At 36.7% G+C, this 27,886-nt stretch overlaps 1 protein-coding gene across 3 annotated transcripts; it reads right to left on the bottom strand.

The window, feature by feature from the left end:
- Window positions 1–34: 34 nt before the first annotated feature.
- LOC107221074 (proline dehydrogenase 1, mitochondrial) lies at window positions 35–27,826 on the bottom strand. 3 transcript variants are annotated; one of them, XM_015659942.2, is made up of 12 exons: window positions 26,996–27,826; window positions 7,480–7,688; window positions 7,066–7,247; window positions 5,690–5,754; window positions 5,394–5,578; window positions 5,086–5,088; window positions 4,322–4,496; window positions 4,096–4,206; window positions 3,869–4,000; window positions 3,579–3,778; window positions 3,406–3,494; window positions 35–3,223 (listed from the first exon to the last, which is right to left on the bottom strand). In XM_015659942.2, the coding sequence occupies exons 1-12, from the start codon at window positions 27,383–27,385 to the stop codon at window positions 3,018–3,020; spliced, it is 1,947 nt and encodes a 648-aa protein (XP_015515428.1). In that variant the 5' UTR covers window positions 27,386–27,826; the 3' UTR covers window positions 35–3,017. The 3 variants fall into 3 exon arrangements, with proteins under 3 accessions (XP_015515428.1, XP_046591139.1, XP_015515429.1); XM_046735183.1 differs by lacking the exon at window positions 26,996–27,826 and adding an exon at window positions 9,574–9,681; XM_015659943.2 differs by lacking the exon at window positions 5,086–5,088.
- Window positions 27,827–27,886: the final 60 nt, after the last annotated feature.

The following is a 27,886-nucleotide window of genomic DNA, read 5'->3' as shown; positions in this document are numbered from 1 at the left end:
TAAATTTGTAATTATATTGAATATAATACACGTCTGTGATTAAACATCTTATTGTCATCATCACCATCGTCACGTAACGAGCTACTAATAAATTATACTGACATGTATGCTTTATGACATATTATAAATGAATAACGTAATCCCTGCGTAGTCCTCAGCATTTACTCAGTCACGTTTATACAGACAGCAGACAGACAAACGGACAAAAACACCGAGCTACAGCCTGCAATAACTTCAACAACGGCCCTTTATTCAACCATCAGGTCATTTTTATGTACCAAAAATTGTTTAATAGCACAGTTTCAACGTTATATATCTATATACACATATATGTATATGTATGTATACATACGTATGTATACTATATATATATATACATATATATTAGCCACTTTCTGTAACAAATTTGAAATTACGTGTACGTATACGTTTGTCAAGAAATCAATTGAGTTACATGTCATAGCTGGTAAGTTTCACAATATGAATATGCGTTTCTACCAACGTTTGTACATATTTGGATGATAAAACTGTTTTACACGAATGTTTTAAAACCAAAGCGGGCTCTAAATATATTTTAAATAACACATAAGTATAGATAATTCGTGTTTTAATTCTCTATAAGAAACTTTCCTTGGAAACTTGAAAATTTGACATGAAACGCTGAAAGGTGACCAAAATCATCTTTCAGCATTTGAAACAGTCGTTGTAAAATAAATAGATCGTAGTCGTTGCAGCGAATGATCTTTACACTTTCTATAAACGATTGGGAAAAAACCTAAATTTCTCTGTAATCTCTATCCGTGTAGTCTGCATTCAGAATATGTGAAAATTACTCGAGCGTTTGACTTCACGAGTTATCCTACTCCGAAAAGATTCAAATTTGAATTCGCATTCTAAAACTTTGATCACAGATCATCGTTTTATGGCGGAACTTTCATTTGCTGTAGATACTGCCCAGGTAAAAATTACAGACAATTCTAATCCGTGGTACTAGATCCTTTGCAAAGAATTGATTGAAATGCCTAGATGCATGGTGTAATCGTTACATGAAATAATTCCGAGTATTAGCACATAATACGAATGCTGAATCAATAATCAACTTTAGCATATGAAATTAAATGTATAAATCAGGGGTGAGTACGTCTTGTTCACTGAATAGCACTTTTCATTAATCGGATTTTAATTTGTTTTATTGTTCCATCGACATGCTAGAATAAACACGGTAAAATAAACGAATATATTGTAAGGGTTTTGACGAAATTTTATGTATCCAATTTCCAAAGATTTTTTTCGATTAAGCTCATGGTTGTTGTCTTTTTCAACTCAAAGTTATTTATGTCTTCCGTTATTTTAGTTTTTGTACCACAAACCGCATGGTCATCTTTCTTTATCATGATACGTTTATAATATTATACGCATTAAAGAGGGATGATTTTTAACCCAAGATAGGTTGCGAGAATTGATATAATTAAACCTAACATTTTAAAATAAATATTACAATATCAATAATTCTAACGACTTTCACAACAAGTCATTAATTACACTTAAAATACAATCAACAACAGCATACATGATCTTGTAACGGCTTGTAATCCATTAACAGTCCGGCACAAACTTAAAATTGGCGACAATATTGAAAAGGTACAACTGAATTTGATACGCATAAAAATGTAGGTAAACAAAGAGCAACCACTTTTGGATTAAAAATCATAATTTACACCATTGACGTACAAAATATATTACACATCTCAATCGAGATTGAAAAATATCATAGTAATGGAAACATATTACAAATAATAATCAAGACTCATCGTTCCTCCAATAATAATCAAATGATGTAAATTGTTTTCTCTACGTAAATAATACCACATGTTATGTCTTCGAAATCTAATTATAAGTGTCAATTTGCAAATTCAATAAATTCGTATTAAATTTTATCTCTCTTTGTATAAGTATATACACATATATATCATATATGTATATTTATGTTCATAATATTCTATATACATGTCGGAATTAATTTCTCACTATGGCACCACTCCAATTTTGTAAATAACTTATTTCTTGTGTTTATTATATTCTTCTATATGCAGCCAATACATGATGCCTAATAGTAGATGTGTCTCAAACACAACTTTCCCAACATCTTACAACGTAACAACTCTCAGTGACCTGGAATCTGTTAGGTACTACATACACTTAGACAAAATTACCATTCGCCAAACTCTGCCGCCACAATTGTCACTGTGACACTATCTGTTACATGAATTTATTTTCACTCAGAATATGAACTTCGTGAAGGAGCTTGTTGTGTAAATATCTATTGCAATCAACTGCTAAAGATGATGTAAAACTTGTCCACCGCCATGAAAAAATAAATTCTAATCAAGTCGTCGATATGCTTTTTTGCAATTGTGATGACAAAGATAGAAACGATTTCACGCAAGAATTGAAAACAATAAATAGTTATACCATTTAGGATTACAGATGTATATAGTACGTAAGATGTTTGTAGTTCGGTAAAAGTAATCATCAAAACAACTGTGTACTCGCGAAATTGGTTAATGGCAAAAACAGTTGAGCCACTCTACATTGTCTTTATATTGGATAATCGTTCCGTCGCAACTGATATTGAATTAATAATTACGATTACACCTCGGAGGGTGAAATAAATCGAGGATAACGTCTGATTAAGGAACATGGAGAAGTCGTGTGCATTTCTCGATGCAGCGATAGTAACGTATAATTTCAAACTGAGGCAGTGTTTGACGATTGGTTTGAATGACTGCACTGTCGGGCAATCGTTTTGTTAATTAGACAAGAAACTCATCATACAGATAACCTACCATACCGATTTTCACACTCACATATTCTCAAACGTCACAAATCCACCAGTTGGTTTTTTATTAATGTAATAGCTGTAGTCTCGTAGCATGTGAGAAGGATCAACAACGTACAATCACTACGTCAAGTTCGTACTTGAAATGAATTTGGGCGATGCTTGAGACGACAGTGACTCAAACAGGGGTGTAGTTTCCTTTGGGTTTGTAAAACAATTGTCCACGTAACAAGCGCCTACGAATCTCGATTGCTAGAAGACGCTTCTCCTTCTTTATTTTAGTCAGCACCCCTTTATTCTCCTGGGCTCGCCGGGACAAGTATGGCAGCACTTCCTTCACAGGTCCGTAAGGGATATATTTGTACACTGAGTAGCCGGATTGACCTGCGCCGACATTCGTTAACATTAGATTTAGGAAAAGAATCGATGTTAAAGAAATACGATCAATTAAAATTTAAGGATCAATCCTACGTTTTGAATGTCAGAAACGGTTGCTCGTAATTCAAATCGGATATTAGTGAATGATAATATTAGTCTTGTACAAGATGTATAATAAATTGTCGTACCAAGAGGGAAAGTTAAGTAATCGCACATTCCAAGTAGCTGTCCAAAGCAAATGACTTTGTCCTCAGGTGATATCCCAATTTCCTTCATTCTACAAAGTGAAAATATTATTGATTTCCCACTGATGCCACAAAGAGTTGGTAAAGATCAATTGAACCAACATTTAAACACTCACTTTTCGATGGCAAATCGCACAGTATTCTCGTTGTGGGAAGCGACCATGATACCGATTTTTTTAGGATCTTCACCTTTGTCTTTATATTGTTTCATTCTCCGTAAGCATTCCATGAACGTCTTGTGGTAAGATTCGGTTGTAGCTTCAAATGATGGATTTGTCGGGTCTGGGTAACCCATCGCAGCTGCTCTGGCTCGTTCCTGAAATTTTTTTAAACAGTTAACCCATGATTTTGAGAAATTACTAAAAATTATTAATATTTTATAATTAATATTGTTCATGTCACTCACCTGCTCAATATAAGCTCCTCGCACGAGCTTAGCGCCGAAATAGAAATTTTGCCGTTCTGCTTGTTCAAGATCAGTCTTGACTTCGTTAAAGGCATCTTGCAGATATGTCTGGTATGTGTTGAACACCACGGCCTAGGAGGTAGACCAGATTGAGATTGAATGCGCATTCATTGAAACCTCTGTAATGACACAAACTTAATACACTCACTCTCTTATAACTAGATTACCTTTTTCGTATTGTACTTGCGCATCATTTCCAGAGTGAGCCGAGATATCGCCGGCTGGAAGTAAGTCTGTTCAGCGTCAATCATTATGCGAACGTCCAGCTTTTCGGCAACCTGTGTCAAATTATAATTCAATGAATGAACGTTTCAACTGTTCCGATTTTTATAAGTAAAGTTGATAGTTACCTCATGCATTGATCGAATATAATACGGTATTGATGATACCTACTGAAACGATATTGTTGAGTCTCCGAACCATGTTCCTGAACATCTCTTCTTCCTTAGGAGTGAGCTGAGTCATTAACTTGACCATTTTTCCAGTCTTTATGTCTGGAACCTGGAAAGTCTCGCTCAGTTCGTAGTTCTCATCTAAAATACCGCTCCATGGGAATAAGTGAATGACACTGTAATAAAAATGATTGATATTATTATTGTCATTTTACTTCAATCAATCCTCACACCGTGCATGTATATTACTTTTAGTGTCAACTCCACTCAAATACCCCAATTCAGTAGTACAAAAGCATCATAATTAGTTTTATCTCATAGTTCAAACGGAAATAATAAGGAGAAAGGGAGGATATCCCAAAGATTTCACAACACCATGATAGAAACCGATTGTAGGTATTATTAGAGTTGATCAATCCTTGACCGTGAGAATTTGATGCAGCGCCTATGTATGTTTATTGCATCAAAATAAATATTTCTTCAAGATTTTGCTCACGTGCCTAATATGTCAGAGTTCCACGTAGTGTATTCTCATTATACAATAATCAGAATAAAGTTCAGAGGTTGTTGAAGAATCATTAAAATCAAATTAACTCAATTCAAGTCAACAAGCATAAATTTGTTAGAGCAATACGAATAGCCCAAATCTTAGTCCCAAATCCGTAAGTTCTAAATTAACACAGTGGAAAAGTTGAACATTTTGATAGAAGCATTATTCACATGCATCCAACTAACACCTAATACGAGTATATTTTTATTCCTTACTTTCTGGATGTCCAAAGCGTGGCCGGAAACAAAAAAAAAATAATGTCAAATTAGACTTGTTACATAACTCTAATCAACCAATTATCTGTAACGTATACTTTGAATCGCTTATGAGGATAAAATCTTGCATAAGTATCAATATGAAAGAAATCTTGTTATGTCACAAGATTTAGCACATTCCAGTGGATATTTGTGGAAAAATATTACAACATCGTTTCCTTGTTTGGCTTTAGACTGATTAAGGAAAATTACAAGCCAATTTGTAGAACCATAACATAATACGAATTTCAACTGATGATATAGCATACCCTTCCTTATCTGCTTGAATTTTTTCAAGAAACTTTTGTACGGGTGCTTCGTCTCTAATATGCGCCTCCTCAAATTTCCTCTTGAAGTCGTCAGGTTTGGCGTGATGTGCCAAGACAGCACCTTCACCTCCGACAACATCAGTCATATATTGACGCGCCCGCATTATCACCTCAGAAAGTTGGAGCTGTGAAAAAACATTAATTAATAATCGACGATGAAAAGATAATCATCATTACTAATGTTATTATTAACATCATTCCAAATAATAGCTTGGTCGTTACATCAGCATACTAACCAGAAGTTGTGGGCGACCAAGAGCCGTCAATTTCACAGCTGTGATGCCAACTCCCATCGAGGCACCTACGAAAATTACAGTATATTACGTTGTGCGTTTTACTTTTCATAGGAAATTGTTTCAGAAGAATTGTACGCAGGCAAATGCAAGGATAGGATTAGGGAGCGTTAAGATTCGGCTTACCAGGATTGGGATTGACTTCAGAGTTGAGGGTGAACTTATTATTGGGATATTTCAACTTCAATGTCTTTACTTCGTCGGCTGGAAAAAATACCGCATGGCTGTGCAATGATCGATACGACATCGTATCTCTCATGAGATATCACTTCTTCAACCCACGCTTGAACTTTGAGATTCTAGTATGGATTAGTGCGAAAATAAACAAACAAAGGAAAAAAAAAAATTCAGCAAATAATGAAACTGTGGCTTCATCGCGCGCTTATATACATTGAATGCCGATGTGGTAAGATACCAGGTGAAAATTTTGCACCGATGACCGTGACTAAAGGAAAACTCAAGTTGGCACCAGTGTGCAGTAAAGGAACAAAAGCTCCGGTTTATAAATAAGCAAATGCAACTAGGTCTCTGGCTCTCTGTCACTCGACCAAAAATGTGACATAACACTCATGAGATAATGATTGAAAATTCATCCTATACAATGTGCAATGTGTTTTTAATCGTACTTATGCACATACGTATAAGAAGCTAAACAGCTACTAGTAAATAGGAGGGCGTTCACCTAAGGCCATTATAATAAAATCATTTTAATGTTATTCAAAGAAATGCTAATGACCGTAACTGATTGTTTTATGAAACTTATTAACCCGCAACTAATAGTGTTATTATTAATTTCAATTTGTTACACAATTTTTTATCCCTATTGCATCATGTCCTTAGTTAAACGATGCGTGTATTCAACTCATGGAAAAACACAGTCATAGTTATACAATTAGAGGCAAATAACAAGCTATCGAAATGAACTTTGAGATTGAAATGGAAAAGGAGTGATGGACGTAATAGATGTATAATAAGATTTGGGGACGAATTGATGATTTATTTTTACGGTAAGAAGTGAATGTAAAAAAGTTCACTTCCTTAATTCGATAAGTATTATACATTTTATATATTAAATTTCGTAATTTAGTGTGAATATAAAATTGATTTAAAAGCAGATATTGTTATTGCAATGGTCGTGAAGAAAAAAAAATACTATCTAAATTTCACGACCATTGAGAGACGGGATTCTTTTTGAAAATCCTATAAATTGATATCACGAAATGTGGCGAATGGTGATGACTGTGCAGTTATTGAATCATCAGAATATGTCTCTCTTCCTGAAATTGCAACACCGATTTTTCACTGCGTCAATTACTCACCAGCAACAGCCTCCAAGCATCTAACAAAGACATCCATGTTCCGTTCGCAAGAGGCTTCATTTAGGTAAAAGTAAGTCCTCGCAGAGGCGACTTTGTAACGCCGATCAGCAAAGGATTTCTCCACATGATACTTCTTGATCGTACCTTCCTGTTTCTCGTCTCCCGCCTCGGATACCGAAGCCCTGAATAAAGACTCTAGAATAAGTATCTATCTTACAAGCTTTATTTATACATCACAAGTTGCACATCCCTTACAACGATCGATGAATTATTTTAAATTCACTCTCGTTACTCCCGGGAAAATTTTATACTTTGGAAAACGAACGCAGAGTTTTGCATCGACTGATTAAATTATTTGAAACAGCTTGTAATTTCTGTAAGTGCATATTGTACGTAATATGAAAGATATCTTACTGAACTTCACGCCGTTCGGCTTCCTCCTGAGAAAGATCCTCTTCTACGGAATAGTCGAGAATTGGTTTGACACCAAACTGTCTCAATCTGTCCAGAACTGGACGGATTTTTTGTTCATCTTCTCCAGCCACAAAGTGACCATAAAAGGTAGCCTTCATCAACGCTGCAAATAACTTGTCACCCAGCACTGCATTGGCAACTTTCATCAACTGAAACAAATAAATAACAAACGTTCTCCCTTCAATAAGTCTGATATTTCATTTCAACATAAATATATATATAACAGTCCTCAAAATTGTCACGTCATGAATTTTTATGGCAATATCTCTATCGTTACATCGTCTCTTTTGATTTCACCTTAATTATACCGCCAACAAAATATTCACAAAGGAACAAGTCGAAGCTTGCATAAGCCTTGATTAATAAATTAATTTACCTCAGGCGAAACGATTGTAAACATATTTCACCTAAAAATTTGCAGCTTCGGTAAAAATGCTCTTTTCTGTCCCAAAAAAAAAAAAAAAAGACCGAGTGAGAAGAAAAAATAAAAGAAGCTCCTCCCCGACTTACTGAAATGAATTTTAAACTGGGTTACACGCAGTATCATACACGCCACTGTAAAAATAGTCTGTTGTATAGATTCGTGCGTGTATAATCCAGCTCATTCCTAGATAAATCGCAGCGCACAGAATGCGTATAATAACAATATGAAACGGCAAATATGATATAGAAAAAATATTTTTACTAAGGAGCTTGAATTTGCATCGTATGTAAGAGTCCTCAGTCTGTACGTATATACGTATATATGTCCATATATATATATAACACAACACGACGAGTGTCTCCTTGTGTTGAAATATTTATTTCACATGCATATACTTTTAATGCATGGCGCTCTCGCAACGAAACGTTGGGTCATAAATCAGAGTTAGGTACGTATGGATGTGTCCGATCTGTGGTATTGCATATAGGTTTTGCAGAAAAGCTCGCCAACCCCGTGTGGTATTTGGGTCTGGTGGATGACGGCTCGCCGCGTGCTTCTCTTGGCCTTCCGGACCGTTAGCGTTCGTCCGTTCCTAGATCATTGGCACATGGATTGGCCTTCTTTAAACGAGAATGGATTTTCCCTCCGCATCGAGAGATCAAGGCGATTGCCATGGGCACACACCGCTTGCCTTGCCTTGCCTTGCCATGACATGCGGCGGGGATTGCGCTCTGTTTATGAATCGAGAACATTTCAACAAAGTGATGCTGTTTCCAGGAAAAAATTAATAGCGCACCGTTCTCGTTGCATACAATTTGAACGTTTGCACAGAGACCCTTTTTACAGGAAGTTGAATCGATCAGACTTGGAACTCACGATCAATTGTAGCAATTCTTCCATCTATAAAATTTGTTTTTTTTATTTTCTGATCGGTTATTCGATTGACGGTCGGTTGTTGTTGCACAAAACTAACGATCAACATACGTTTCATTATCGTTTATCAACTAACTTTCAACATAGCTTGAGATTGTGTGTACCTAACAGCGAGTATAGAGAAAAGAAACACTTTTGAAAACAGCTTCCCATCTTTTATTAGGCATATATTACGTATAGATGTAAAGTGCATCCGTGCAGAAATCTGTATGTAGTCACGAATCTGGCAGGATGAATAAAAATATCGCCAGGAGGCCAACAACTGATCTGTGAGAATCAATATCTAGGCTGCAAGTAAAATTAAATCACCATACCTGTTTCATATATTCGAATCAATGTCACCTCGATACGAAACCTATTTTCAGATTTGACCTGCAGTTATAATATACTTATACAGCTGACGATGAGCTTGCGATTTTGCGTAACTATCTCGATAAAGCAGAGGTTTAATTTTAGATTTCATTGCAGTGTCGGTTATACTGAAGATGAATGAAAGAAGGAGCCTCGAATTCGGCGCCAAAGAAGTATGCTGAATAAAATTTCTAAACTCTGTGTACTGTTGCAATATTAGGATAAAGTTAGTAACGTTACTGTAACGATGTGTGGTTAAGAAGAATCGCCACTTTGCATCTTTAAGAATATCCGAGGTTTCGTAAGTCATTACAAACAAAATATACTTTAATTTTGAAAGGCAACTCCTTGAAGGTCAATTTCAAACTGTCCAATAATGTCCAGCGGGTATTTAGCCTGAGGTTTCCTTACGTTAACATTACCAACTTCAGCCTGATGTTACAATCTCTCTCTGATAGGGGAAAGCAGCAAAGGCGAGCGAACGCCGCAGGCTTTCAGAGTTGCGCAATGACAACAAAAATAGTTGTAAGAAAAAAAAAAACCGACGAATAGAACCGCAACAGCTTATAATCTTGCGCACGCGCTGCTTGCACAGGTACAGCGTTCTACTTTTACTCGACATCATTGTAGTCGAAAGCTGGGAGTAAAAATATTTCACACACATCCAATAAAATCGTTACACGTAATACAGTTGAAAAAAAATAAAAATATATTGAACAGAATAACCTGGGTTGAAGTGTTAAGAGCAATTTATTCGATCTGAATTTAATTGCAAACGTTTCAATTAGTAAAATATTTTATCATAAAATTCATTCGATCCAACAAACGTGTCATCCAAGTGTGTAACAATGAAAGGTAAAAAAAATAGTCGAGTGAAATTTTTCATCAACAGCTGATGACGGATACAAAATAAAAAAAAAAAAAAAAATAAAAAAAAATAAAAAAAGTGGACATCAAAGAAAGAAACCACTGCGGTAGTAGTTTGCTATGTTTACATGTATACATAAGATGTCGTGACACACGCCATCCTCTCGACAAAATACAAAATTGTTCGGTATAAAAGTACCTACATACATTATACATACGGCGACGTAATAAATTTTGCGGGATCAGTACTGTTTGTATGACTGTTGTAGGTATGCGTTATCGGCTATGAGTACGTATGCATGTATCGTACGTGCATTAACGTAATTACAGAGACGTAGCGAGTAATTGAGTAAGAACCGAATTGAATGAAGGTTTACAACACGTTGCGTAAAACCAATTTCGTTACTGTACGTAAAGAACAGGGGCGGCGCGATCGAATCGAAGAGTGGAGAAGACAAAATTTTTCTAACATTATAGGGATGCTGACTGATTGGTTAGCCGACTAATGGAAGCCTGAAATAAGCGGAGGTGTTCGGGAATATAATTGAAACACGAATGGTTCAACGAACTCATTTCAAAGGATTCACTCGACGTCATAGTTCGTCCTTTCCATCGATCGGTCAACTTTCAATTATACGTTATACCAACTGTGTAACAACTGCAGTTACAATTAAAAATTATACGTGAACGGGGGGAGGGGGAATAAGAATGTTCAAACGGAGATAGACGGTTAGCAGAAGACTGAAAAACTAGGGTAGAAGCATGTTGTACGTCGCGAACAATCTTCGACGAACAAAAAACGAACAACAAATAAGAGCGATCAGTCGATCTACTCGATTTCTGTAAAATTCCACGACACTTTTTTCGTCAAACGAAGGTCACATCATACTTGTGAATTAAGAATAAAGCCTTCACCGTCGATTGAACAAGTTTAAAAAGCTCAAGACAAAATTGTCTCGAATAAAATACCAATTTCCTGGCTACTTTCGAATCGATTCCGAAGTCGCGTAATGAGTTTGCGAAGTAATTTGTTACGGGAGACTCAATGAAGTCGATTAAAAAATTGATGAACGTAAAATTAAACCCATTTTCCGTGCGATTCGCTCAGTTTCCAGTGTAATAACTGTCATGTCGAAAGAAGCGTGCCGATCAATAGCAGAGTATTTTTCTACGTTATTGTCTTTACTTTTATTCGGAGTGGAAATGTGAATACTGAATTTTTTATAATACGGTCAAACAAGTTTCGATGAAGTATACAATTTCATGTAAAAAAAAAAGTAGTGCTACGGAAAGTAATATGCGAAATTTCACCGACGCATCGGGAACATGGTTTGATATTTCGAAGTAAGTGAAAAACTTCGTTACAAGGTTGAGTTTCGGGGTGAAATAAATTAACGGGACAGATTTCGTTGTCAAATATACACGTAGCAGATTAGAAATTAGATTATCCTCCTCGTTTACATTTACCACACGTGACGTTTGCCCTTGTAAGTCAATTACAACCACTGTAGTAATATATCTACCAGACATCTAAATTTAATACCATTTGTTAAGTTAGCATAACCATTTACGAATATCTAAGCAAAACCTTTTCGATAATCAATCGTTGGCTAAGTCGCTAATCAACAGTGGAAAAATTTATCTTGATGCGTATCAAATTTTCAAAAATAGTAAAACCACTAATGGAATAAATACGAAGAGTTGGTGATCGGAAATTTTGAAACTGTAATTTACCGATAATTATCAGTCGTATTTTTCATTCAGTTGACCGTACTTGAAAAAAAAAAAAATAACTTGAGGTTATACCTACTTCACATTAAGATGGCATATCTGTACGAAAAATAATAACTGCTAGCGATTGGTTGCAAAGAATTTTGAAAAAACATAATAAATTTCCTAAAATTAGCCGCTTACGATCCATGAAATTTTGAAACTTGCTTCGACGCAATAACAAAAAGCTTCAATTCGATGTTTAAAAGTGGGTATGCTAATGTAACAAACCTAAATTTGCGTTATACTCGATTATAATCTACGGTCAACATTTGATTATTCGAAATATTTACGAACGTACCTCTCGAGTTAAAATTAGGTCAATATGGCAAGTGCCTTGTGTAACCAAAATACAATAATAACTTTGACGACACGTTTAGGTTTTGTCCGACAAAGCTATTTTATATTTGCGAGTTCAGACAGCGCCACGGTTTTGTATCGAAAGTTTCACATCACTTCCAGATTGAAAAAACAATTTCAATTTTTCCGAGGACAGAATTAGTCAGGGAAGACGTAAAAACAGTTGAAAATTAAATTGTAAATCACAGGATCTCATGAATTACTGAAATATTTTTTTCTCGGTGGACCGAGAAAATCAATCGAGACATAACATAATTGAAATCATTGCGATAGATAACGTTTAAGAAACCGCGCAGCAAGCGTCGGAAATCATATAAATCGCGGTGTAAGTCTTGCAATAAACACGAAAATCGGTTTCAATTCATCAACATTCTAGAGAGTTCAATTTTATCCTACACCTTCGTTGATTTCCACTTAACCAAGTTTTAGGTAATTTTTATTGATACGTTCTGATTTCTTGTGATTCCATCCAATCCGGTAATCACTGAAAAATTATTTGATTTGATTATTTGACACCGAACCATAAATATAAGAAAAAAAAACTTGGCCTCACGCGCAATTCTCGAAAAATTATTAATCCCTGGAACCGATCAGAAATATTACTCAAAATCAGAATTCGGGTGGATGGAGATTTTAATCCATCCACTTCGTGCAATGGACAATCGATAAACGCGGTACGGTGATAAATTAATTTATGACAGAGAAAAAACTGACCAGTCATCTTATCCTTTGTACAGCTGTTGGAATCGACAAATGCGTCTGCACAGCTGCTTATCATCGTTTATCGTTGCAAAAACTCGACGCAACGTACTACTCGAGAGATAATTATGACGTAAACAGTTCTTCGCGTGGTACACGTGAATACGATAATATACAGTGTACGTATTATACACGTCACGTATCGCACGTCATCGTTCACAAGCTTTGACCGATAAGAACTTATCTCTGTATGAGCTAACTGACCAAGTGATTCTGACATAACGGTAAACACATCGAGGGATATCGACCCTGCACACGTGGTGCAGTGCATGCTTTTAGATAAATGTAACGTAAACATAATGCCTGCGACGATTAGTTAATATTTGTGAACGAAAGCCAGAGAGAAGCGATTTGTTTGGCGTGAATAAATTATAGTTGTAACGAATAAATAATGACATAGAGATGCAAGAATTTGTATTTCTTTCAAATACAAATTATGTGAGTATGCTCGCTGTCAATTCGATGAGAAATAGATCGGTTACTAATTTATTCGTAAGCAGATCAATCGAGATCAAATTTTAAATTAGGTATTATAATCGCTTATTAATTATGAATGGAAACGATTTTCTTTCTACATTTTGCGTGTTCTCCAAAATACGTGACCTTCGTTTTGCTTTACAATCAAATATCAAACTGTTCGTATCCTTTCGTTTCCCGGAATGTGTTTCAGACGGCAAAAACTTTGGTTGAGCTTTTTTCCTGACCATCAGTTTTTTCACAAGTATGAACATGCGTGAATAATCAAAGAAAATAAAGTATATCTTTCGGAAAAGAATTTTAAAAAAGGTTCACCCACGTGTTTTTTTTTTATACACAATTACAAACGTTAACTAAGATTGTATAATATATGCAATCACGTCAGAGTCAAGGGCAGTCAGGACTTGAACGAAAAGGACGAATACTATTATGTCAAGGTAGTGAAAAGTAGGTAGGTAGCATATCGTTCCAGTTATAAAGCCTCGGGGGGATAAGAATTGCAAAAAGAGAGGCGTCGTTTTTTTTCACCTTTCATTTGCCACATTATACATGATCTAACAAACAATATCGCAACGATGTTCTCTGAGGTATTGAAAATACTTCGAACAGCGATGCAAGGAAAATTCTCCTCACATAGTAACTTTTCTTTCATTGTTATACGTTCGTATCACATACGTACAAGCTTTCATAAAATTGCAGTACTATAAAATCTTCAATGTTCCTGCGTGTCATAATATAACGTGGCAAGGTTGGGGTGGGAGTAAAAAAAAAAAAAAGCAACCATACAACCTACAATTCGTGATAACGCAATGAAGTTTCAAATCTCCGAGTAAATAAGTCGATAGTCGATATATTTACTGCAGTCCTGCGGAATACGTGAAACTTTGAAGAATTACAGCAAAATTTTCACGACATGTGAATCGCAGAACTTGGCGAATGCCACGAAGAGAACGATGATCTTTGTCGGTTATATTTATTTTACGGGTACATTTGACAGTAATTCATTGATTGCAGCAACGTTCATCGTACCTTAAAACCCCAATAATAATATCTAGAGTATCTTTTAACACTGTTCGGCCTTTCCTGTTACAATGCAGCAACTGCCAGCATGTTGCAAGAAGGTTACGATTCATATGATGGATAAAGTAGAACACAGAAAAAAAAGAGCAAAGGCAGGCAAATTTCAAGGACATCACATTTTGTTCGAGCAACGCATTTATACTTCAGCTATGCCTGTACGACGTATGTATGGATCCTCGCACCGGATTACCTAATCGTAAGTCTTGCTCTGGGCGCGCCAGGGTCGAAGCGATTATAAGAGGATGCAAATACTTGCAAGAGATTCGCAAGACTTTGCATTGTAGAGGCGACATATTTCGGCACCTATTTAAGTAACGCGATTGTGAAACGATGATATCCTCAAGGACGATCGGTCCTGATCCGGACCCTGCTTAACACGCTGCATGTCGGAACTGCGAACCGGCTTTTCCTTGGTGCCAAATTCTAACTGACGCGTACAATGCTTACAACACCAACAACGATATCTATGAAGGCTTGAAAATTAGATGATTTACGTATCTTTTAGTGTACACTAGACTGTATCAAAAGATTCGACTATTTTTTTGCAAAATTCAAGTTGAAAATAATGTATCAGATGACGAAAGAAGATGCTGTGCTAGTTTCGGCTCTTAATATTAATATTCAAAGGTGCGTCATCGCGATTTTCTATTTCCCATTTAAATAACATGGGAACATTTTTGTTTTTAAACTTACAATTCTATAACTCGTCAACGCATTAGTGTACTGATAAAACCGGAACGTAGTTTTCTAGGGAATTGAATGCTCTACAATAAAGGTCTCTTATCATTTTATTATAAATCTATTCTTTCAAAAGTTGTTTAAGGTCTTTAAGTAATTTTTGACCTCAAATATGTTTTGAAAGAGTAGATTTATCATAAAATGACAAGAGACCTTTTTTGTAGAGCGTTCAATTACCTAGAAAAATACGTTCAGGTTTTATCGGTACACTAATGCGTTGACGAGTTATAAAATTACAAGGTTTAAAGTAAGAGTTTTCCCATATTATTTAAGGGGTTATATACAGTTAGAAGGCCGAAAAAAAGCGAATTTTCCAGATTTTTTTCTGAGAAAACTTTTAAATTTATTCATCTAAAAATTTGTACACATATTATGGTATCTTTTAACTGTATTGTAAGACTTAGTATTGGTAAAAATATTTATTTGGAAAGGAGCTACAGCTGATCTCCGGGAGCTCCTCTCAAAAAAGACGTTTTGCGGTGACCACTATATCTTTGAACTGGATCCTCAGAAATTAAAAAACCAAACAGATTTCGTTAAAGTAATGTTAAATCTAGTAATTAATCGAAGGAATAAGCAAAATAAATTTTTTTGACAATGTGGCGGTTTTTCAAAAAAAGAAATCGATTTTTGACCAAAATTTCGGCCCTAAATTGTTTATAAAAAGAAAATATTTATCGGTGAGAAAAAATCTTCGATTGATTACTAAAAAAAATATTTATTAAATATTTGAGATCAATCGGTTTAGCCGTTTTCGAGTAATGTTGGTCACCGACTTTGTAAACACCATTTTGAGAAAAACGCGTTTAAAGTTTGGGGAGAGAAAAATAAAAATTTACCTTTCAGGTATAAAAAAAAACAATAACACACTGCTGCTTTACGCATCTAAATATATTAGAAGGGAACATTTACGATAGGCAGGTGCATAAAAGGGACAGCGTTCCAGGTAAGCCCTTCCGCTCCGGCCTTGCACTTTCAAACACTCTGAAACGCCTTTTCAAATTTGTGTGTAACTTCGAAAATATTCTCCGGAACGATAAGAAATTTTCTGTGTGTATTCTTAAATATATGTAGATTAAGAAAATAAAATAAAAAAAAAAAAAAATCGATTTTTTGAAAATTCTAACTGTATATGTATAACCCCTTAAATGGGAGATAGAAAATCGCGATGATGCACCTCTAAATATTAATCTTAAGAGCTGAAACATGGACAGCATCGTTTATTCGTGATTTGAAACAATATTTACAACTTGAATTTTGGAAAAAAAAAGTTTATTATTTTAATACGTTCACACTATAGTACATTAAAATTGTAGCCTAAGCGCAATTCTCACCCTAAAAAGCTATACATAACATCAGTGCTGCGAAAAAGTCTCTGAATGATTATTGCTACAAATTATTCTGGATTTCTCTCGCAGTATGTCGCCACCCTATGATGAATATTGTCGTAAAACCGCAACACGAAAGCTAATCGGAAGAATAAGAAACCATCATCAATCTTTTACATGTAACCACTAATTCATGCGGATAAAGGTACGCGTAGTTTATTCGGAATACCGTCGCAAGAAAACCACGTTTCAGCTGAACTACGATATATGTTAATTATTAATTGTACCTAGCAAGAACGTATTGTATAAAAATAACTCGATTATAATTTTTTTATTCGTGGGAAAATTAGCTTCCAATATTTTGGACATTTTTCAACCAATTCGGAAGTCGAACTGAAACATACGATAAAACAACGCAGCAAAAACCGTCTATACAAGGTGTGAAATGCAAGAGGAAAGATTCCTCAAAAAATCCGCAACTTGAGAACTGTTTGAAATTCTATAAACCTGTTAATATTTTAGTCAAATTTATGGTCCATGAGTTGCTGCAGAGAAATAGCTGTACATGGTGCATTCCATACCAAATCACCCAGTCTGTGGCATTGATCATTTTACCTTGTTTCCGTACAAGTTATTCAAAACGTACGTCAAAAGCAACATTATTTTATATATTTTTTTTTTAAATGTATACATGTTTTATGATAGAAAGCGACGATTCTAAGACGAAAATGAGAGTGAAATTTCGGTTTTTCCATTTCTTGTACAAAGAGTTTTCAATATTTAATCTCAATAACTGCAACATCCATGAAAAAATAACGTTGGGAGAGTTTACGAGAAATCGCTCTGCTCTACAGTTAACGTATCATGATTAACGGTACGGAAAATTTACCGAAAAAATTTACTCTGAAATTATCAAGAAAAAAAAACAAAAATTAGAAACAACCGTAATCCCATTTCCACTTTGGTTTTAATACCATGATTTTCCGTCGTAGAAGGCGTATTGTAAGTTACTTCGAGAACGGAACAAAAATGGCCTTTTTCACATATAATTCGTATAATTTCTTGATGGTTTTTCGAACGACAACTGCGGATAAAAAAAACCAAAGTGTACGGATAAAAGAAATGGTGATAATCAGAGGTTGAGTCACTTGCCACGGAATACACGGTACATATATGTATATAAGTGGTAAAAGAAAAAAATAAATAAATAAATCAATAACAAGGGAAAAAAATAAATGTGTAAAAACGCGTCCGAGTAACGGTAAGACGAGTGGATGGCATATATATGACGTATAAGTGACTAATTGTAAGAATAAAAAGAAATATACGCAGTTATACCTACTTATGTGGGATATGCTAAATCTTCTTCAAAGGCGCACAATTCACGGAGGCATTTCTTATGCGGGGCAAATAACGCGGTAAGACGAAAAAAACCACATGCCAGACGAACGGCTGCTGCTTGTGCGAGAGTAAATTCGAACTCTACGGAGTCCGTGTAGTTATTCTCGTAAGAGACTGCTAGCTGAACAGACGAAGCTGCATGCAGCATACAGTCTATTTTAGATGGTTGCTAGCAGCTTCGGAGTAGATGATACTGACTTTTGGTCGAATAAGGTCCACACCTACGAGAACGATTCTTGACCATGCGCATCTGTGTCTCAATCAGTTTTTAAAACTCCTTATTATTTGTATGTGAAAATGATTTTTTTTTTTTTTAAATTGAATTTACTTTTCTCTTCTTTTTTATATTACTTGAGTTGATTTAAAATTTTTTAAATTAAAAATATTGATCATATCTAGACTGACAGCGAATCGATTGATTGTTTATTAGCTTCATTCGATGTTTTCTATTTGTTTTCGTTTTTCTTTGTTTATATTCTTTGACACACGTGAAATATTTGCAGCAAGTACAAGAATTAGCGAATGGAGAGTTTACAGTTCATTAAGTATAGAGGCTACACTTGTGCAAACATGCGCGTGTGTGTTTGTATTATCGTCTGTGGTTCTGAGCCTCGATTCTTGTAGCTTCGCGAATAATCTGTGAAGAAAATTGATAATTCGTAAGATTCGGGAATATAATTTCACGTTCTAAGATATGCTAATTAACTGTCCTTATATATATGTATTATATTGATTGAATGATTGAAGATTTGTTCTTGGCTTAAGAACTAGAAACAAAAGAGTAAAAGAAGAAAAAAAAATAAAGTTAAATGTACGATTTTTTTTCTCTTTATATTAAACAGTAACACAGAGTTGTTGATAGATAATTTCGATGAAGGATTGGAAACGTTTTTGGTCTAAAATCTGTGGTATTCTTGTACTACACATCAAACTCAGGTCTGTTATATTGCGCATAACTTGAGTATAATATTGCGTTAACTGCGAGCGTTATTCAAAGCTCGTAAAGTTCTACTTGCCTACTCACAGACAATTGAAACTGCGGCTGAAATTTACAGGAGATTTTTAATATTTTATACTTGGTTGCCAATGCCTAAAGTGGTTGTACCTTCCACATTCTATGGCGTTGGAAAATTTTCCCAAGGCGAATCTAATCTGCACTACTTACAGCAAATTGACAGGTAACGAATTCGCGACAGAGCGATAACATGTGTAAATTTGTACGCCTACCTATTAATTTAATACATGTACGAACAGAAAAGATACAGTTTTGAAAATGTGAGAATTAGCCAGAGAAGAAAATCGCGATTGAAAATAAATTACGCAATACGATGAATAATTTAATTTTTAACGTTTATAATTTACCAAGTTGAAAAAAACTGTAGAATACACACGATTTCATACTGTTGGATTTTTTAAAAACTAATGTAACGCGAATTTTCAAATTGCTGTAATAGCAAAGTTTGCATCATTTTTTCCAGACTTGTACACCTTGAAATTACGCGTCTGTGATACCTAAGTTTTTTCCTGTGATATAAATAGCCAAGCATTTTTTGACGCGGACATAATTGGAATCCAAAATCGTTTGTAGACGGCAGAGAACCCGCAACATCGGCGTTCCGTAATCGCAGGATGATATTCGCGAGTCCAAACACGAGTTTCACGCGTATTTTAATTAATTCCGTGACCAGGGGGATAAAAGCATGCAGCGCTGTTCTTCTATCTCTGTTTAGCCATATGCAGATAATTCGACACGCGTAACACGAGACGCGGATTACAATATGGCGACTATATCCGCACCGAGAATCATTGTTATGAATAGTGATGTATACATGTAAAACTTGATTATACCTCCAACCGTGACGGTTGAATGCCGGATTTAAATCAAACCTCGAAATCTCGATTTCACAGGATGGCCAAAAATTCATTATCAGGCTGAAGTAAATAACCGAATAAATAACGTCGAGAAAGTTAATTGGCTGAAATTATCGATACTTTCCATTAATTTTATCACGAGATTATTCTATATTAAGTATTTATAGAATTATTACGTTCTTAACCCACGAAGATTTCTTCAAAAATATAAAAACAGAAAATAATGGATCTAGAAACGGAAGTTTACGGTTAGATATAATACCAATGCTCCGTTTCAAATCGCTTGAAAATGCTTGAAAATCTATAAACTATAGCTTGGGTCGATTTCACTCTGTGACGGCTGATTTTATTCACAAGAATATTACAGCATAGAAAAAAAAAAAAAGAATACACGTAGAAATACGTTACACATGAGGGGAATTATTTTACGTGTAGTGTAAAAAAGTCAAAAATTGTCTTTCTAAAATTCGTATAAAAAATTTTCCCCATTTTGACTTTTCTGTGATATATACATATATACACTATACATTTAAAAATTCTAGAACATTGATTTCCGCGTATTAGAAAATTCGACCCTACGACTCTTCTATCGTCTAACAATCTCTGTAAATTTTTATCCCCAACCAAAGGAGAGAAAACGAAAATATGCCTATATTTTAAAAAGTGTAGCCAGAAATTTTATTGTAAAAAATTCCATGACATTTCCAGGTTTCCCAGGACCAAAAACCTACTTTTCACCGTCGTATTCCCAGTTCCAGTAACTTACTAAAACCTAAATCGCTCATCTTGTTAACTCTGTATTCGGTCGAAAATCAAATCGAATTGAAGAAAAAATGTTATGTAAAAAGAATCAGTTTAAGCCAATTTGTTTTATCGACCAGAAAAAGCAAACTTGTTACGTCAAAAAATTATTTCTAATTCCCACGATAGAAAGCTGGATGATTTTAGTTTTTTCCTTAAGCAAATAAAAAAATCCCCCGTCAATTCCAGGTTTTTCAGGTTTTCCAGATGTGTGGCGACCCTGAATTCGCCGCGTGCGTACTTCGAGCATTTTTTGCGATTCGGTATCGGTTATTACAATCAGAATGGCCCGTTCTACTGGGACTCGGATAATCAATAGGTTTACATCCACGACGGCAGTGCTTATAAGCGTATCCGCTACAGTCAGTCCAATGACCAATAAGTATTGCTCTCCGTCTCCGAGCGGCAGCCGTATAATAATAAGAAAAATCCGGCACTAACAATCAGTCACAATGCACGTGACGCATGCAACCCCGCTCATTAATATCGCGATCGGTGTGTTCGTGGTTTCTGGTATAATCTGCGATGTTTGGCTCGTTTCCCCTCCTTCGCCATAGCAACATCTGATCGATTTTTACAATAATTATTCTGCTACGTAGGTACGAATAATACGTGACCTGACGCGGCAGAAATGAGTGGGTAGAAAAGACAATGTTACTGTCAAACTAAACTGCATGCGTAATTTCGGGCGGCGAAATCAGCTGTTATCGATCAAAGATTGGTTCGAGAGACTTCTGGAATTACTGAAATCGCATACATTACGACACAGATCGATAGGTGTCTAATACTTGCACGGTATTGTATCGTTACGATACAGTAATGTATCAACCGATGACTTATGCTGAGAGAAAAATGCTAGGCAGTACGAAGAACAAGAAAATAGTTCGGCAATGAACTATTTATGTCGGTAAGACTTGTCATTATGCTCGTTGAGAGAAAATGTATAACTGGTAATAACGTTAAATCCGTTAAATGCGCAAAATCTTTTGAGCGAAGAGCAATTTGCTATGCAAGATATTGCAGGGTTCCAAACTGAAACGGTGTTTTTGGAGAACTGGAAAAATGAAAATTAAGTAAGGAATAATTACAATTTGATTCGAATCGAATGAATTGCACAACAAAGCACAAGAAATGGCAGCATGCTGCAATCACAAGGATGAAAATGTTTTTGTGCAGACTACAATTTAGCAACCATGTGATTAAGTTTAACCGATCTAAACTCGATCATTCATTATATTTCCATCGACAATAAATTATTCCCCCTGATTTTAGATGATTTCCCTGCAGCTCATTTTGTTGCAATGAAGTTTTTTTACTCCTCTAGTCATTTTTAAACCCTGTTTTATTATCTTTTCAAATAACCTCTCAAATATTTGAGGAAAAAATTAGGCACAAAAAACTTTGACCCTAACTCGACCTACATCAAAATTTCGATTATAAACTGTTTTTATGCTATCCGATCCAATCCAATAAGTGTGGGTGTACCCATTTTCGAAAGTAAATATCAATTATGCTTAAAACAATATTCGTCAGTGAAATGCGGATATACATTATACATGAAGTATAATTGCCCTGCAGAAGGGTTGAAGCCTGTATTTAACAGCGTGGTGTGATCCGACCAACGGGAATTGACAATTAGGTCCCATGGGATCAATGCTCTGCACGATGAGGTAAAGTTTCAGCCTCCGTTTTCCTTCCGTTACAAGTATTATAAATTTAATAAATTTATGTAAAATTAATAAATCGACGAAGGTAAATTTAGGAAAAAGTATAACTACATATAATTACTGAATTCGTGATGACAAATTCGTGATTAGTCTTTCGACGTTAAAAAAAAATAAAAATATAAAAAAATTAAAAAAAATAAAAAATAAAAGAATCCATTTCCTACAGGTCCTACTGTTAATTCTCCGTCGCGAATAATTTTAATCATATAAAAAACGATAATAGGCGAAGCCGACTACGTATGACGCGTACTTAGCGGAGGAGGCGGGAAGTTGAGATGCAGTTAACAAGAATCGATAAACTGCGGCAGAGGCCGTCCACCGCTACGGAAGTATGTAGAAGCTAGGGTAGGTATACGGTCTATGTGTGACACGCCTCGCTGCATCACTGCAGCCCGACGTACATAGTAAAGTACCAAGTGTACGTCACTGCGCAGCTTAAAGAATGCCAGTGCAGACGGACAGACAGCCTATCGCCAACGGTGATTCAACCCCGATTTCATGACGACGCAATCTGGCCCTTTTCCAATTTCTTTCCATCGCCAGCCCCCCGAATTCTGCATCCTTATACAGAGTGTTTCTTAGTCGAACCATAATCACGGATTATCAAAATATTCCGTAAAACCGTAGCTTGAAACTTGGAACATGGACAATATTTTGCGCACAATTTCGATTGACAACGAGATAAAATATGTTACATCAATTATGGGTTTAGAAAAGTTTATAGTTCGATCAGATATTTAGCATCGTTTGCACAACGAAGAAGCGTACAACTTTTACTGTGCCACCCTTGTTCTTTTTCTACAGTCATAAAATTCTCGCGACTGCATGTGCCGCCCAGACGATCTACCGTAGCGTTTTTCGTCAACCTAGTTGCAAAATGTTGTCCGTAATTCAGTTGTGACAGGCGTAACTTACCGCAAGTACAAGCATTACGTAAGAAGTTGGCACAATGCATCAGCCGAAATTGGTCCGCCTCATCAGCGTGTGGAAAAAGGTTTCTATTTGTGTTTACTATGTAACATATATATACGAAGGACAACGAATCCCTCATGCACGAGGGGTAAATGAATGACGAAATTTTGTCACAACATCTTCATTGACTAAAAATTACCACATGTTTATTTCTAGCATTGCCTCGCGCAATATCTTTGAATTTTCAAATTCTCTTATTATTTTCAAAAGTCTCTATAGAAATCTTGAAAAAAGGTGTAAATTTTTTTGCGATAATTTTCCTGGACTTTCTCCCATCGTCCCCGCAAACATCTCCTAATATTACCTGCTATTGTACACAAAATCTCCCTTGTGATAATCGCAGGAATAAATTGTTTGGTTAACTTGAATGGAGAAGAAGAAAAAGAGAATGTGAAAAGAGGGTGTATCGTCGAATCAGTGTCTAACCGCTGACGAAGCCGGCGTGCAACAGCCGAGTCTGGATTAAATCCTGCACGCAGCATCTACGATGACCGCATACGCATGGTGAGACATTTCCGAAACTTAAGACGGTAGATTCTATATATGTATAAAACAAAACAGCGAGTAGAATAAACTCGATACGTTGCAGCGGTCGAAACGGAATGGAACGGAATGGAACGGAAGTAACGACGAAGGTAAAAGGCTAGAATAGCCGATTCACAGAAAAGAGCAAAATAACGATATTGCAAAGAGGCGAAAATCTAATTTGTAGACTTGAAAAAAAATCTAGTAAATCCGAGTGTGGAAAATTGAAAATATAGTAGGGTCGAAACAGACAATAGCAAAATCTATAACCTGTACACCATTCTACATTATCGAGACGAATTCCGACGATTCTACATCACGCCTTTCCACATTCAGACTTTTCTATTTTTCTACTTGTCCACACTTTGATTTTTTTGATTTTTTGCATTTTTTAGGGGTGCCCTAGTCGATTTCAACGGGGTCGTATATATCTCCAAATATCCAAGTCCACGCATCGCGGAAAAGGGCTTAACGGCTCCGTTGTGTACACAGTTCTGCATAAAAAATAAAAATAAAAAGACTGCAATACATTTTCATTTAAAGCAGAAGTAAGGAAATTGCATGAATTCTATGAATTTACTATTGCGATTTCGGAGAATCCGTGCAATTTCTCTGTTTCTGCGTCAAATGAAAACGTATCGGAGTGATTTTGTTCAAAACTGTGAATGGAACGTGGCCGTTAAGCCCTTTTCCGCGTTTGAGATGCGTGGACTTAAATATTTGGAGATACATACGACCACGCCGAAATCGATCAGGGCGCTCCAAAAATTCGATATTGTGGCCGTTCGATTTTTTCATCTCTCTATATTTTTACCCCAACCCGGAACATAAGAGTCTGCAAACAGTCGGCGGGTAAATTTTCCGGATTAGATTGGAGTTGGAAGTGGAAATAGGCGAAAATTAGTGGTATATTCGCAAACAAGATCTGTATCAAGAGGTATAAATTTATGAAAAACCAATGTAACGGGACGCCTGCGATTCTATACGCGTTGGATGCACGTCGAGTCGTCAAATGCAGGCGAGACTGCATGCAATGCACGGCGGAACTTTAACCCAGCGTTATTGATTTCAGCCGCACAGCGGGATCCAACTTCGTCGTCGTCGACGTCGTCGCCGTGGCTGCTCTGTGCCAAGCAGGAATTCCTCCTCCCCGAAGAATCTGACGCCGCGTGGAACTTTATTCGTGAAATACCCATACCAGCTGAGCTCTATGACTTACGTAACAGTTGCGATTTTTCATTCGCCGTGCAAAATTACCCGAATTATTCGATCGCGAATGCCGATTTGTGGGAATGCAATTGGTACGATTTATGCACTCACGTACATAGCTATATGCGTGATAAAATGCTTGTGTACAATTAATTCGTCGCAACAAAAGACGTTCATAAAAATTTATCAAATTTTTATCCTAAGAACTGGACGCCGGATCGACGCGTTCATTCGTTGTTTCACAAACCGTAAACGAAGTCGGCGAAATTATAAAGAGAAATCTTTAAATTCTCTCGAAACACATCACGCGTCCGCTTGCGAATCAGTTATTTATGTTAGTGCCGCACGATTCGCCTCCAGGCGTGTATGTATAACGTAGGTGATAATGCTGGGGATACCCGTCCGAATTCCCTGACCTTCGTAACTATGCGATCTTCATATTCAAACAGCTACGCAATATCAGATGCCGCGGATAGTGCGAGTATAATCGGTCAAAGGGTAAATTACTTGAAAACAAATGTGAAATTCAAGAAGGCGTTTCAAAAGTACCGTCTGCACGTTACAGCGTACAGGTGCCACAAACTTGTTCTCTGCCAAAAAGAACAGTTTCTCAAACTGTATATAATACGCATAGTAACGCATAAATCGTACATACGTATCCTTTACTCGTTGTAACGAAAATCGTTCATCAAAAGCAAATAGAATCAAGGTTCTAAGATCGTAACTGCAGTTGAGTACAATATAGTCTCACACGAAATTTTTATATGATAATGAATTTAAAATGATCTGCAATCTTATATCTTATCGTACTAGTTAAATAACAGAATACCTAACACTGTTCAAATAACGTGTTGAAATTTTTTTTTGATCGAATTCTGTGTTATTAAATTCGATAAATTTTCGAACGAAACCATGAGGCTAAGAAGCGAAGTGCGGGCATTTATTATTACTAATAAGCAGAGCGAGTTACAAGCACTCAAATTTCGGTAAAATCTTCAACAACGACAAATAAGTTATAACACAATACCTAAGAAAAAATACGGATGAATCATTGTAACGTCATTAATACAAGTAGAGCTTGTTATCGCAGCAATGAAAGAAAAAAAAGGTAAACAAGAATTTCCAGGAAAGTTATGCAATAATTACAGGGGTCTAGCGGTCTGAAACGCGAGCTAGAGGAAAAAAGTAATAAATGAAGAGGAGGGTAATAAACGGTCGGAGAAGTGCTCGATTCTTTGATTCGATGAGAAGGAAAAAATTTTAATTATCCACAACTGTCGAATAAACTATCTCCACCACGCATAAATAATATTTTCGTGATCTCTCTTCAGAGACACCATAGCGGAGAAGAAATAATTGCGTCGGAGAATTTTCCCGAATGTTTCTGCACTGCACGTGCATCGGAAAAATAACCGTGGAGAGGATAAAAAGCGTACGACGCGTGGTCGGTTTTAAGATACGAACAACGTGCGATTTGAAAGGAAGAAGAAAGTGAAAAAAGGGCCGACAGTATTGTATCTATTATGCAGCGCGTGCAGCGAATCATTCGTGCGTGTTCCGAAACGCGTCGAAACGCGTCGAAACCCGCACGGGTGATGAAAGAAAATTCATTTTGACCAAGTTCTTGAACCGCGTGGATCTAAAAGTATTACTACCTCAGGTGATAAAATGCCGTAGCAAAAACATGAGACAAATTAATCGCTGGATGCGTACGCATGTAGTAAATTCCTACATACATAGATACTTATCATCAGGCAGCAATTAGCCGGTTATGAAGAGTGGTGGGACGGGGGAGGGGGTAGGGGGGAGGGCAGACTGGATGCAGGTACTAGCACAAATACAGTCGCGACGACTTTGCTTACCTTCATGTTATTGTCGACGATGAATTCCATTGTACATAGCTGGTAGACGATGTAGGCCCTGACTAATTCGCCGGTGGTTTTGCTCTTGAACGAGGCGATGGGGTCGTTGAATTTTAAATCAAGGGGATCAATTTGCCTCGGAACAGGTTTCGCCGTCGAATCACCGCCTCCGCCGCCACCGCCGCCCGTCGCCGAGGAGCCAGCTCCTGAAGTCCTCGCGGCAGCAGCGCCGTCATAATCGCTCTTTCCGGCTACCTGAGAAAACTGTACAGCTGCAGCGGCAGCGGCAGGACGGGTTACATTTTCTAAAATGGTCACAGGGAGGAGCGGCAGTTTCCTCCCGAACTTTGATTTAGCACAACACCTCGGCACCGATCTCAGAAACGCCATTACTCGATTGATCGATCGATTATTATTACTTCGAAATATGTGTATGGATTTATTTTTATGTACGCGTTGCTTTTACAGGGGGAAAGAAATTCTCTCTCTTTCTCTGGTGTGTGTATGTCTGTCCGTGTGTTGCGGATCCGGTCGACGAGCGGAGAATACGGATCTGTGTTCCCCGGTTTAATAAGATTTATTGCACTCTTTTTTCACGTGGGAATTCTCGCTCCGGCGAGGGTTGCTCCTCTCGTTGATGTTCGACCTCCTCTACCCTTATTTCGACAGTCGCGTTCCGTGTCACGAGTGATTTTAAACCCAGCGTATTCGCTTATCGACGGACGGGGGTGAACCAACCTGTCGCGACCGAGATCGGAGGCCCCAATAGCGGCGAGCCGCAATAACCCAGCAAGATCGTCGCGTCGGATGGGTTGCGTCGCGCACACTGACGCATTAGTCAAGCGCGCTCGGCGCAGATCCCAAATCGAATTGTACGCCGGGCGGCCGGGT

Source organism: Neodiprion lecontei, chromosome 3 (assembly GCF_021901455.1).
Source record: "Neodiprion lecontei isolate iyNeoLeco1 chromosome 3, iyNeoLeco1.1, whole genome shotgun sequence".
Lineage (NCBI taxonomy): Eukaryota > Metazoa > Arthropoda > Insecta > Hymenoptera > Diprionidae > Neodiprion > Neodiprion lecontei.
This window is presented reverse-complemented; position numbering and strand designations above follow the sequence as displayed.

Excerpts from the sequence above, each read along its gene's own strand:
- LOC107221074 (XM_015659942.2), bottom strand. The coding sequence starts at position 27,385 with ATGGCGTTTCTGAGATCGGTGCCGAGGTGTTGTGCTAAATCAAAGTTC. Across the intron at positions 5,755-7,065 it reads ATGCTTGGAGGCTGTTGCTG|GTGCCTCGATGGGAGTTGGC; the intron begins GTGAGTAATTGA and ends TAATTTTCGTAG. Across the intron at positions 3,779-3,868 it reads GAGGAGCTTATATTGAGCAG|GAACGAGCCAGAGCAGCTGC; the intron begins GTGAGTGACATG and ends AAAAAATTTCAG.